This window comes from Coregonus clupeaformis, chromosome 24 (assembly GCF_020615455.1).
Source record: "Coregonus clupeaformis isolate EN_2021a chromosome 24, ASM2061545v1, whole genome shotgun sequence".
NCBI lineage: Eukaryota > Metazoa > Chordata > Actinopteri > Salmoniformes > Salmonidae > Coregonus > Coregonus clupeaformis.
The window spans coordinates 23,323,299-23,336,094 of record NC_059215.1 but is presented as its reverse complement, the minus strand read 5'-3'; the positions used below and the strand labels follow the sequence as shown (position 1 = coordinate 23,336,094).

Sequence of the window (12,796 nt, the reverse complement as noted above, 5' to 3'; positions counted from 1 at the left end):
GTGACCAATAGGGCCTAACATATAGCATCTCATAATCACATCAATAAATTGGTTATAAAAGAAACTATGAACACCGTAACACATGACAGCAAAATGGATGGAGTGGACGTGACAAACTTGAAACAGGGGAATGTTTACTGGTTGCGTAGGAGGTAAACGGGAAGTGAGCATTTCTCCTTTGCCAAGATAATTCATCCACCTGACAAGTGTGGCATATCAAGAAGCTGATTAAACAGCATGATCATTACACAGGTGCACCTTGTGCTGGGGCCAATAAAAGACCACTATAAAAAGTGCAGTTTTGTTACAACACAATGCCACAGATGTCTCATGTTTTGAGGGAGCGTGCAATTGGCATGCTGACTGCAGGAATGTCCACCAGACCTGTTGCCAGAGAATGTAATGTTAATTTCTCTCCCATAAGCCGCGTCCGATGTTGTTTTAGAGAATTTTGCAGTACGTTCAACCGGCCTCACAACCGCAGACCACGTGTATTGTGTGGGCGAGTGGTTTTCTGATGTCAATGTTGTGAACAGCGTGCCCCATGGTAGTGGTGGGGTAATGGTATGGGCAGGCATAAACTACGGACAACGAACACAATTAATTTTAAGTCGATGGGATTTTTAATGCACAGAGATACCATGGCGAGATCTTGAGGCCCATTGTCGTGCCATTTATCTGCCGCAATCACCTAGTTTCAGCATGATAGTACACAACCCCATGTCGCAAGGATCTGTACAAATTCCTGGAAGCTGAACATTTCCCAGTTCTTCCATGGCCTGCATATACTCACCAGACATGTCAACCATTGAGCACGTTTCGGATGCTCTGGATCAACGTATAAGACAGCGTGTTCCAGTTCCCACCACTATCCAGCAACTTCACAAAGCCATTGGAGAGGAGTGGGACAACATTCCACAGGCCACAATCAACAGCCTGATCAACTCTATGCGAAGGAGATGTGCCACGCTGCATGAGGCAAATGGAGGTCACACCAGAAACTGACTGGTTTTCTGATCCACGGCCCTACATTTTTTTGAAGTTACACTACATGACCAAAAGTATATGGACACCTGCTTTTCGAACATCTCATTTCAAAATCACGGGCATTAATATGGAGTTGGTCCCCCCCTTTGCAGCGATAACAGTCTACACTCTTCTGGGAAAGCTTCCACTAGATGTTGGAACATTGCTGCGGGGGACTTGCTTCCATTCAGCCACAAGAGCATTAGTGAAGTTGGGCACTGATGTTGGGCGATTAGGCCTGGCTCGCAGTCGGCATTCCAATTCATCCCAAAGGTGTTCGATGGGGTTGATGTACGGGCTCTGTGCAGGCCAGTCAAGTTCTTCCACTCCGATCTCGACGAACATTTTCTGTATGGACCTCGCTTTGTGGCCGGGGGCATTATGCTGAAACAGGAAAGGGCCTTCCCCAAACTGTTGGAAGCACAGAATCGTCTAGAATGTCATTGCATTAAGATTTCCCTTCACTGGAACTAAGGGGCCTAGCCCGAAACATGAAAAACAGCCCCAGACCATTATTCCTCCTCCACCAAACTTTACAGTTGGCACTATGCATTGGGGCAGGTAGCGTTCTCCTGGCATCCGCCAAACCCAGACTCGTCTGTCGGACTTCCAGATGGTGAAGCGTGATTCATCACTCCAGAGAACACTTTTCCACTGCTCCAGAGTCCAATGGTGGCGAGCCTTACACCACTCCAGCCGACGCTTGGTATTGCGCACGGTGATCTTAGGCTTGTGTGCGGTTGCTTGGCCATGGAAACCCATTTCATGAAGCTCCCGACTAACAGTTTTTGTGCTGACGTTGCTTCCAGAGTCAGTTTGGAACTCGATAGTGAGTGTTGCAACCGAGGACAGACCATTTTTACGCGCTACGCGCTTCAGCACTCGGTGGTACCGTTCTGTGAGCTTGTGTGGCCTACCACTTCGCGGCTGTGCTGTTGTTGCTCCTAGATGATTCCAGTTCACAATAACAGCACTTACAGTTGACCGGGGCAGCTCCAGCAGGGCAGAAATTTCACGAACTGACTTGTTGGAAAGGTGGCTTCAGTAAGGCCATTCTACTGCAAATGTTTGTCTATGGAGATTGCATGGCTGTGTGCAATGGGTGTGGCTGAAATAGCCGAATCCACTCATTTGAAGGAGTGTCCACATACTTTTGTATATATAGTGTATGTGACCAACAGATGCATATCTGTATTCCCAGTCATTTGAAATCCATAGACTAGGGCCTAATGTATTTATTTAAATTGACTGATTTCCTCATATTAACTGTAACACAGTAAAATCTTTGAAATTGTTGCATGTTGTGTTTATATTTTTGTTCAGTATAATTTTTACTTCACCTCAAACAGCGAGTAAACAAAGTCTGTTTTTAGAATCCATTGAGAATGACAATAGCGCTCTCCCTTTCAATAACCACTCGGCATGAAAGGGAAACATGTAATGATCTGATCCAATGGAAACATGAAATACCTGATTACTTCTCATCACTTGCACAAATAGCCTACAGCTGTGTCTGTCCCGAGCTCACTGGCGCATGAAACTCTGAGGACCCAGAATATTTCATAGAATGTTGCAAGTTTGGTAGTGCTAGCTTCGGTTGATAGTTGATACAATGTTTTAAGTTTGTTGCAGTATTAGTATTAGGATACTTTCTACCTGCAGGCTGCAATGTTTTTATTTGCTGGCTTTATGTAAGCTATTTTTACATACAGTGCATTCGGAAAGTATTCAGACCCTTGACTTTTTCCACATTTTGTTATGTGACAGCCTTATTCTAAAATGGATAAAATTGTTTTTTTCCCCCTCATCCATCTACACACAATACGCCATAATGACAAAGCAAAAACAGTTTAGACATTTTTGCAAATGTGTTTAAGATTTTAAAAAACTCATCACATTTACATCACAAGTATTCAGACCCTTTACTCAGTACTTTGTTGAAGCACCTTTGACAGTGATAACAGCCTCAAGTCTTCTTGTGCATGACGCTACAAGCTTGGCACACCTGTATTTGAGGAGTTTCTCCCATTCTTCTCTGCAGATCCTCTCAAGCTGTGTCAGGTTGGATGGGGAGCGGCGCTGCACAGCTATTTTCAGGTCTCTCCAGAGATGTTAGATCGGGTTCAAGTCCAGGCTCTGGCTGGGCCACTCAAGGACATTCAGAGACATGTCCCGAAGCCACTCCTGAGTTGTCTTGGCTGTGTGCTTAGGGTCACTGTTCTGTTGGAAGGTGAACCTTCGCCCCAGTCTGAGGTCCTGAGCGCTTTGGAGCAGGTTTTCATCAAGGATCTCTCTGTACTTTGCTGTTCATCTTTCCCTCGATCCTGACTAGTCTCCCAGTCCCTGAAAAACATCCCCACAGCATGACGCTGCCACCACCATGCTTCACCGTAGGGATGAGACATGTCCCAAGAAGACACGAGGCTGTAATCGCTGCCAAAGATGCTTCAACAAAGTACTGAGTAAAGGGTCTGAATACTTATGTAAATGTGATGAGTTTTTTAAAAATCTTTAATACATTTGCAAACATTTCTAAAAACCTGTTTTCACTTTGTTATTATGAGGTATTGTGTGTAGATTGATGAGGGAAAAAATGTACACTAGCGTTCAAAAGTTTGGGGTCACTTAGAAATGTCCTTGTTTTTGAAAGAAAAGCATTTTTTTGCCATTAAAATAACATCAAATTGATCAGAAATACAGTGTAGACATTGTTATTGTTGTAAATGGCTATTGTAGCTGGCAACGTCTGATTTTTAATGGAATATCTACATAGGCGTACAGAGGCCCGTTATCAGCAACCATCAGTTCCGTGTTCCAATGGCACGTTGTGTTTGCTAATCCAAGTTTATCATTTTAAAAGGCTAACAGATCATTAGAAAAACCTTTTGCAATTATGTTAGCACAGCTGAAAACTGTTGTGCTGATTAAAGAAGCAATAAAACTGGCCTTCTTGAGACTAGTTGAGTATCTGGAGCATCAGCAATTGTGGGTTCGATTACAGGATCAAAATGTCCAAAAACAAATAATTTTCTTCTAACACTCGTCAGTCTATTCTTGTTCTGAGAATTGAAGGCTATTCCATGCGAGAAATTGCCAAGAAACTGAAGATCTCGTACAACGCTGTATACTACTCCCTTCATAGAACAGCGCAAACTGGCTCTAACCAGGATAGAAAGACGAGTGGGAGGCCCCGGTGCACAACTGAGCAAGAGGACAAATACATTAGAGTGTCTAGTTTGAGAAACAGACGCCTCACAGGTCCTCAACTGGCAGCTTCATTAAATAGTATCCGCAAAATATCAGTCTCAACGTCAACAGTGAAGAGGCGACTCCGGGATGCTGACCTAGGCAGAGTTGCAAAGAAAAAGCCATATCAGACTGGCCAATAAAAATAAAAGATTAAGATGGGAAAAAGAACACAGACACTGGACTTTTTCTTTGCAACTCTGCCTAGATCAGCATCCCGGAGTCACCTCTTCACTGTTGACGTTGAGACTGGTGTTTTGCGGGTACTATTTAATTAAGCTGCTATTTACATAAGTATTCATATTCTTTACTCAGTACTTTGTTGAAGCACCTTTGGCAGCTTAGGGTCGTTGTCCTGTTGGAAGGTGAACCGTCGCCCCAGGATGAGGTCCTGAACGCTCTGGAGAAGGTTTTCATCAAGGATCTCTCTGTAGTTTGCTCTGTTCATCTTTTCCTCGATCCTGACTAGTCTCCCAGTCCCTGCTGCTGAAAAACATCCCCACAGCATGATGCTGCCACCACGCTTCAACGTAGGGATGGTGCCAGGTTTCCTCCAGACGTGACGCTTGGCATTCAGGCCAAAGAGTTCAATCTTGGTTTCATCAGACCACAGAATCTTGTTTCACATGGTCTGAGAGTCCTTTAGGTGCCTTTTGGAAAACTCCAAGCGGGCTGCATGTGCCTTTTACTGAGGAGTGGCTTCCGTCTGGCCACTCTACCATAAAGGCCTGATTGGTGGAGTGCTGCAGAGATGGTTGTCCTTCTGTAAGGTTCTCCCATCTCCACAGAGGAACTCAGAAGCTCTGTCAGAGTGACCATCGGCTCTGAATACTTATCTGAATACGGTATTTCTGTTTTTAATACATTTGCAAACATTTCTAAAAACCTGTTTTGGCTTTGTCATTATGGGGTATTGTGGGTAGATTGATGAGGGAAAATGTTTATTTAATCAATTTTAGAATAAGGCTGTAATGTAACAAAATGTGGAAAAAGTGAAGGGGTCTGAATACTTTCCGAATGCACTGTATAGTTGATTTTATCAAAACACATGGGATGTATCTATATATGGAAAACAACATGGCTAAAAATTTAGACCAATCGATTGGTAGAAAGAAAAGACTACTCTCGGTCGACCAAGATTTTTTTTTGCTGGGGACAGCCCCACAGCATGGGCAGCGCCATTGAGGCTACAACCCATAGGAATCCCCACCCAGTTGACTACATCGACTACTTTAAAATGGCTGAAGCATGGTGGAAGCCCTCAATGGCACTGACCATGCTAAAATGGCCTTTTAGCCATTAGAGGCATTTATAATTCTCTATGAGCAATACACATCCCAGGATGGCAATGTACCTCCTTCAGCAGAGTGACTGCGACGGCGTCTCTTGTCCTTTCTCTTCTCCTCCTTTCTTTGGTGAGATCTGTCTTTCCTGGCCATTTGCTGGGGAGGCTTTATTGCCAGCGATTCATCCTCTTCTCCCCTGGAATTGGGAAGACTGTCTAGTGCCAACGACTCAACAAACAGGCTGCCCCTGTGCATAGCAGGGTCGCGTTCAGTTAGGACAAAAATGGGAGAAAATGTATTCAAAGGGATAAGTTCAGTTTTTAAAGACGTTTTCTCCAGTATCTGGCCCTCCTGAACGTGACCCCAATTCCCACGGCTCTTTTTCCGTTTCCCCTTTACCTGTCCTCTGTGGAGTCTTCCCGTATGTACGGGGAATTCCGGATTGTTATTTCCATTTTTTTATCCCGTAGTTCTCCTTCCTCCGGAGTGTTTCGTTTGGCTTCCCGATCATCCGTCTGTGGAACAGGGCACGGAACGCACTAGACAAAAGATGGGAAAGCGGGGACATTTTAGATCCCCCTCCAAAAAATAAACATTCTAAAAAAAAGTATACACGGTACGGTAAACATAACAATGATTGATTGCACATAAGTTAAGATTATGATAAAGTTTGAGACAGTAGTACAAGGAGAGCTCTAGTATGTGCGATACATTTAGTCAAAGCGGGAAACGGCATCCTCTGATGGGGGAGAGAAACAATGTGTCCTAAATCAACCCTTAGCCCAGGGTTGCCCAACCCTATTCCTGGCGAGCTACCCTCCTGTAGGTTTTCGCTCCAACCCCAGGTGTTACTAACCTGATTCATCTTATCAACCAGCTAATTATTAGAATCAGGTGTGCTAGATTAGGGTTGGAGCAAAAACCTACAGGACAGTAGCTCTCCAGGAACAGGGTTGGGCAGTCCTGCCTTAGCCCATAGTCAGGTGGAGATCTGATCGGATATGTCTAAGCAATATGGCCAACATTTCACCTAGTTTATCAGGGGGCAAGGTTGAGCCATTTCCACATTCCTTATCCCAATCTCTTCTCAGATCTCCCCGTGTGTATAGTTGGTACTAGGGCAGTGTTTCCCCAACTCCCGTCCTCGAGTACCCCCTACAGTGCACATTTTTGTTGTAGCCCCAGACAAGCACACCTGATTCAACTTGTCAACTAATCATCAAGTCCTCAATGAGTTGAATCAGGTGAGTTTGTCCAGGGCTACAACAAAAAGGTGTGCTGTTGGGGGGTTGGGGGTTGGGGGTTGGGGGGTTGGGGGGTTGGGGGGTTGGGGGGGTACTCGAGGACTGGAGTTGTTTAACACTGTACTAGGGTATAGGGGCTAGTGGTCAGTTTTGGGCACCACAGTATTTCTCTTCTGTTTACATTTTTTTGGCGTTTGGGCTCGGTCCTCTCTTCCAGCTCCCTTCTGCGTTTCTTCTCTTGGAGAATTTCGTCGAGTGTTTTCACTTTCCAGGTGTCCTTTTCGTCCCCCATCAGCACCCGCTCGCCACCGCCTTCTACACAGAGACCACCAACACAGAGGGATTTAATGCAAGTGTATTGTGCACTGTGAGATATCATGTTAGTGGCAACTGTGGTATTCATGTTCAATGATTTCGTTTCTGTTCAGTAGCTATGGGATGTAGGCCTGCAGGATGACTTTGGACAGTACCTCTACAGTTCATGATTTGAGCAAATGTGTACATACACACTATTTCGCAGTTCAGGACAAGAGGGTTGTACGAATATGAATCTGATGGGTAATAATAGTACAGACAGGTTTTGCCCAGGATAAAAAAGGTTTATCGTATAGGGGTTGTAGGGGAGAAGAGGGTCAAGTTTGCAGCCTATAATTTGTTGTTACCTGAGTAGCGCCTCGTATCTTATCCATAGCAGTAACGTCACACTTTCACTGGTAAAAAATAAACACAAAACACCAATCCAAAAATGATGTAAGGAAAACGTCGGGGTGATAAAGGTGGGGGAAAGAGAAGTCATAAGTCCAAGTCAAATCGAGAAATCTACAAACACACGTTGCGTGAAATCTGCCACTGTAACGGTAGGTAACTGTAAACTCTGAATATATTAAATGTTACTGCCTAGCTAGTATGTTTACTTAACTAATGTTAGTCCTGTTATCATAAATACACCAACTCTAAACGTTATGTAAGGTCAATTCGTTTGCAGCTAGCGTAAGCTTAAGATAAACAGCAAGCAAAATTACCTGTGATGTAAACGAATATGCTAACTGGCTGTCTTTAGTTAACATCGGTAGGTATACACCGTTACCTAGCTAGCAGCATATGTGCATGCTTCTTGTAACTAGCTAGTCAGATGCTAACATTTGCCAATAAGTTAGCTACCTAGCTCACGGACGCTAACATTGGCGAGAAATGAACGTTCCGGTGATACGTTTAGAGTTTAAGGGACACATTTTGATTGAACTTCGTCTCTTTTAAATATACCCGAAGCGTGTTAGATAAAAGCTTTCGAATGATTCGCATTACAACTTAAGTGATTTAACAAACCTGAAATATGCTCCGCGCAATTTTGGAACACCGGAAGATTCGTCGACTTCGGGGGGTCATAAAATTACTTCCGGTTAATACTTATTCGCTGCATTGAAAATAGTGAACACCTTACTGCTATCACCTGGGCAGGAGTTGCAACGGTTTATGTGCAAAACTACGGATACCAGCGAACAAACATTTCCAGACCTGGTATACACAAGAAAATCACTTTTATTAATCCGGTTTATACTGTACATGATCTATTATTAAATCGATTAAACCTTATTGTTTCACATAACCAGCTCCCCACAATATACAATTAGGCACCCAAAATATACAATTATGATCCTCATTTACAATTTCAAATGGAACACCCTTTTCAGTTATAGGTCTTAGCACTAGGCCTATTCAGTTATATTATCATCCTTTAATCCTACACAATCATTTTACCTTCCATTTTCTGTTACACACAGATTGAGAGGCAAATTAACGTGAATTGTGACATATTGCTAGATGCATAAATTACAATGAGAAGTGGGAGATAAATCACAGTGGTAAGTAGTATATCAAGTTCATATGGCAACCAACAAAATAATTGAGGTGAATGCATCAACATCAAATATCAGTCCAGAGGTTTCTTTTTTTGACAGAGGCCTCTCTTTTAAAATAATACTTCACTTACAAGATACATCCCAAAAAGCAGATTCTGATAAAATTCTCAGAGAATAGGAGGAAAGCGTCTCTTGGTGAGAATTTTCCAAAGCAGTAGACATGATGTAGTCTTTCATATACCCCACTGGTTAAACATTTTGAAGTTGACAAAAAATACCTTAAATCACAGTAGTCTTATCAACACTGTACCATCACTGAAAAGCACATTCTGGTAGAAATGTGCAAATAGAGTAGCACTAGTAAAATAATTCAAAGATTGAACAAAGTCAGTCTTCAAGAGTCAGAAATAATTTACAACGAACTATAAACATTGATTGATTGCAATAGTCAGGGAACACAATATGGCATTCTAGTCAAATGCACACAAATTATTAGTCTACATTAGTCATGTATGAACACTGTCATCCAATGGCATGTGAGAACCTTTACAAATATTGTGTTGTTTAAACACAGACTCAGCAATGACACTGTCATACACAGCAGGGTGACTTCCTGCTTAGATAAGATTTTTAAAAAGATTTCCGATGAGTCAAAAGTTGAGACATGGCCATAACGGGAAGTACCAACAGTGCAGTCTTGGCAAATTCAAACTTTCCTTGGTTGAACTTGTAGTCTGAGAAAAGCACCACAGAGTACCACACCATAACAAAACCAAGGCAATGCCAGTACTATTCACTCAAGCAAACAGACATTTCCTTTTTATATCAGCTTCCCCTTACAAAATGTAGTCAGTTTTATATAGTTTCACTTTAGCCTATCGTACTGACCACACTTTTACTATAGACAAAGAACAAAAATGACATCCAGTTTTACTAAGCCAAAGCTCGAGTGGCACAGTTGCAGTGCTAGCTGTTCCACTAGAGATCCTGGTTCGAATCCAGGCTCTGTCGTAGCCGGCCGTGACCGGGAGACCCATGGGGCGGCGCACAATTGGCCCAGCGTCGTCCAGGGTAGGGGAGGGAATGGCCGGCAGGGATGTAGCTCAGTTGGTAGAGCATGGCGTTTGCAACGCCAGGGTTGTGGGTTCGATTCCCACGGGGGGGACAGTATAAAAAAAAAAAAATGAGTTGAATTGTTGTTGCTAGCTCTTTCAATCCATAGGACTGACAGTTTTTAATTGAAGTGGCAACTCCTTCCATCCGGGATACATTGATGTCAAATCAAAACACACTTCTGAGAGGCCAGTGCAGAAAAAAATTGGCAATCTGCAACCATTGAATTCCAGCCTTGGTCTGCTTCAGGGGTGCACAACTCCAGTCCTTGGGGGTTTCCACTAGATAGCACAGCCACAAAGTCAAAATGGGTTATATCGTAAAAATTTACAAAAACTAAAATAAGCTTTTTGGTCTTAGTTTAAGGTTCGGTTTAGGCATAAGGTTAACATTTTTTTTTAAATAAGATAAATTGTAGAAATAGGCAGGGTTTATTACTTTGTGGCGGTGGTAACTAGTGATGGCCGTCCTTGGGGCCAAATTCCTTCTGGTTTTTGTTTCTCCCTGGTGCTTAATTCCTCAAAGTGTCATTGATTGGCCAAGGAAGTCACACCTGGTTATGCAGATATAATCCAGTCCCAAGTTAAAAGGCAAGGACAAAAAAACAGCATAGAATACAGGCCTAGAGGACAATAGTTGTACACCCACAGTCTGATCGCTTGTTCTCGCTCTCTATTGTCAGGCAGCATTGAGTAAATCAGTCTTTGGAGATTCCACAACATAATCTATTTAACTTAGCTTGTTTAATGCAAATATTAGATTACATCACCAAAATGGTAATATACAGAAATGGCTGAGAGGATATGGTTAAAATGGTTGAGATACCTTGGGGCGTTTCACAACCAGAATTACTAAAAATACATTCATTGTTGAACAAGAATGCAAAGACAACAAAGGAATGTATTCAAGACATAACAGTTTCATTAACAATATGCTAAGCACTTGAAATAAAGTACATCAAGTCTCCCTTATTCAACTGACTCTTAGCAAATAAGGTTAAATGTGGCACAGAAAGTAAGACGGATGCAGAAAGCTACACAATGCCACATAAGCCCAAATCAATCTCTCAACACCTAGCTATGATGAAACTGAAAGAACCTTTCAGGTTCTGTTCAAGAACAACAAGAAAATGAAGAACCAACACAATAGTAACCTAAAGAAAGCTTTGCAAAAATAAAAAATGGTTGTTAGGTGAATTTCTAAGACCTGCAGATGATGATACGACCTCTGCAGACTGCACTCAAGGTTTTCAAATATTTCACATTGCTGTGAGAAGTTCAGTGTCAAAGGTGAGCTTTGGGAAAACAAATAAGCGTTACCCTCTCTACCTCATCTCCCCCGAGGGTAAGACACACCTTTGTGGTCAGGCTAATGCCTCAAATATTTGCTTTACACTTGTGATCAATTGGTATACAGCTGAGCTAATGCCCTATTGGAATGAATGAATGCCTTGACTGTTCTACATGTTCATGGACCTTCGCCAATGATCAGGAGAATAAAGCTGTTTTGTCAACGAGAATGTGTGCCCATAACCGAAAAATTTAAGACTCAATAAAACATTTAAAAAATTATAATAATCATAAAAGGCAAGTATGCAGATTTTTTTTTACTTGCATTGAACCACTTCCACCAATGAACATTGAGAGAAATCCTGAGTTTGCTCGTGTTTCGAAACCATATTAAATATTTCAGGCGAGGGAATGGAACAACAAAAGGAATTGACAGTGTAAAAGTGAACGGTGAAGTGACGTTTAAACACACCAGACCAGAGTCAAACACTGGTCCGCGTTCAGACCGCAAGTTCACAAAGGTATCATCAGAGAGTGAATCAAGGTGAGGCTGAATGAAACCAGCCTCTCAAATGGACAATTCCCACTGAGAGAAACCCCACTTGAGTGACAGATCCTTCCACTGTGCTATGATGACCGTTGACTTCCCGATTTGTCATAATGCTGGTGCGAGTAAAAACATGGTCTAGTCAAATAGTCTGCATATCAGGTTCTACATGATCAAAGTTAAGAAGAACAGACCTCCTTGGTCTCTCCCTCCTTGGTCTTCTGGGGAGTCTATCGGTCCGATGCTTTGAGCTCGTGGTCCTGCAGTAGTGGTTTGTTGTGTTGGTCCTGAGCCTGGGCGTGGGCCATGGCCTGTAAGGCGTCTCTCTGAAACTGCTTGGCCTTGTTGTACAGCAGCACGCCTACAAATACCAGGGCCGTGCCGGCAGCGCTGAGCACTGTGATGTGGTTACTGAACACAATGATGCTCAGCCAGATAGACAGGGCGTGCTTCACTGTGCTGGCAACACTGTGGAGGCAAGGGGAGGGTGTTAGACACTGCTCCACAATTTTTTTTTTTATGTGACTACTGTCCATCTGTCTGACAGACTGCCTGTCTAAATGTGATGACTGTCAAGGATAATAGTGCTTAGTGTTTTCCACCTGAAAGTGACTGGGAGTGGGGGGCATCTCAATAGTTTCAAGTGGCTCTCTATCCTTATCTACTTTCCTTCATCTGCACGGAGGTAAAAAATAAATAAAAAATGATGGGAATTATGGCTAACTGAATTGAAATGCCCCCCTGCCTGAGTGTGTCAAACTCCTACCTGAAGGTGACGGGAGAAATGCGCCCCATGAGGGCGTAGGCGGTGACACTCTGCAGGTGGAACAGGACCCCATCAAACAGCAGCAGCAGAACAATGTCTTGACTCCAGCTGAACGAACGCCCACTCTTCCCAATCACTGGAAGGTCCTGGAGGCACAAAGGAGCATGGGATAACACCTTCAAACTGTAACAGCCTCAAACCAAATACCAGATCAAGTTGCTAACATGGCACTTTCATTGTTAACCAACTTAAAACGTAAACAGCATTTTTCAACGTAAACAGGTATTAGGCTATAGTCATTATGATGGTAATAGTATTTTCTATCATTTGTATCTGCTATCAGTATCTTTAACTGCACAACACAGTACTGTATTCAAAACAAATGGAGACCGGTACACACTAGGCTACACAATATACTCC

At 42.9% G+C, this 12,796-nt stretch overlaps 2 protein-coding genes across 11 annotated transcripts in view; both read right to left on the bottom strand.

The window, feature by feature from the left end:
* LOC121538437 (cyclin-dependent kinase 11B) overlaps positions 1-8,210 on the bottom strand; it is a 30,924-nt gene extending 22,714 nt beyond the window's left edge. For 3 of the 8 annotated variants that reach the window (XM_041846433.2, XM_041846439.2, XM_041846438.2), the window contains exons 1-5: positions 8,129-8,180; positions 7,465-7,512; positions 6,984-7,117; positions 5,958-6,097; positions 5,627-5,805 (exon numbers count right to left, since the gene is read on the bottom strand). In XM_041846433.2, coding sequence (XP_041702367.2) covers positions 5,627-5,805; positions 5,958-6,097; positions 6,984-7,094 — 430 coding nt within the window. In that variant the 5' untranslated portion in view covers positions 7,095-7,117; positions 7,465-7,512; positions 8,129-8,180. Of the gene's footprint in view, positions 1-5,626; positions 5,806-5,957; positions 6,098-6,983; positions 7,118-7,464; positions 7,513-7,824; positions 8,102-8,128 lie in introns of those variants that run through there. The other 5 variants (XM_041846440.2, XM_041846441.2, XM_041846436.2 and 2 more) reach the window with 4 other exon arrangements.
* Positions 8,211-10,498: 2,288 nt separating this feature from the next.
* LOC121538441 (solute carrier family 35 member E2A) overlaps positions 10,499-12,796 on the bottom strand; it is a 32,481-nt gene continuing 30,183 nt past the window's right edge. For all 3 annotated transcript variants that reach the window (XM_041846449.2, XM_041846448.2, XM_041846450.2), the window contains 2 exons: positions 12,377-12,522; positions 10,499-12,078 (listed from right to left, as the gene is read on the bottom strand). In XM_041846449.2, the coding sequence (XP_041702383.1) occupies positions 11,841-12,078; positions 12,377-12,522 (384 nt within the window). In that variant the 3' untranslated portion in view covers positions 10,499-11,840. The remainder of the gene's footprint in view (positions 12,079-12,376; positions 12,523-12,796) is intronic.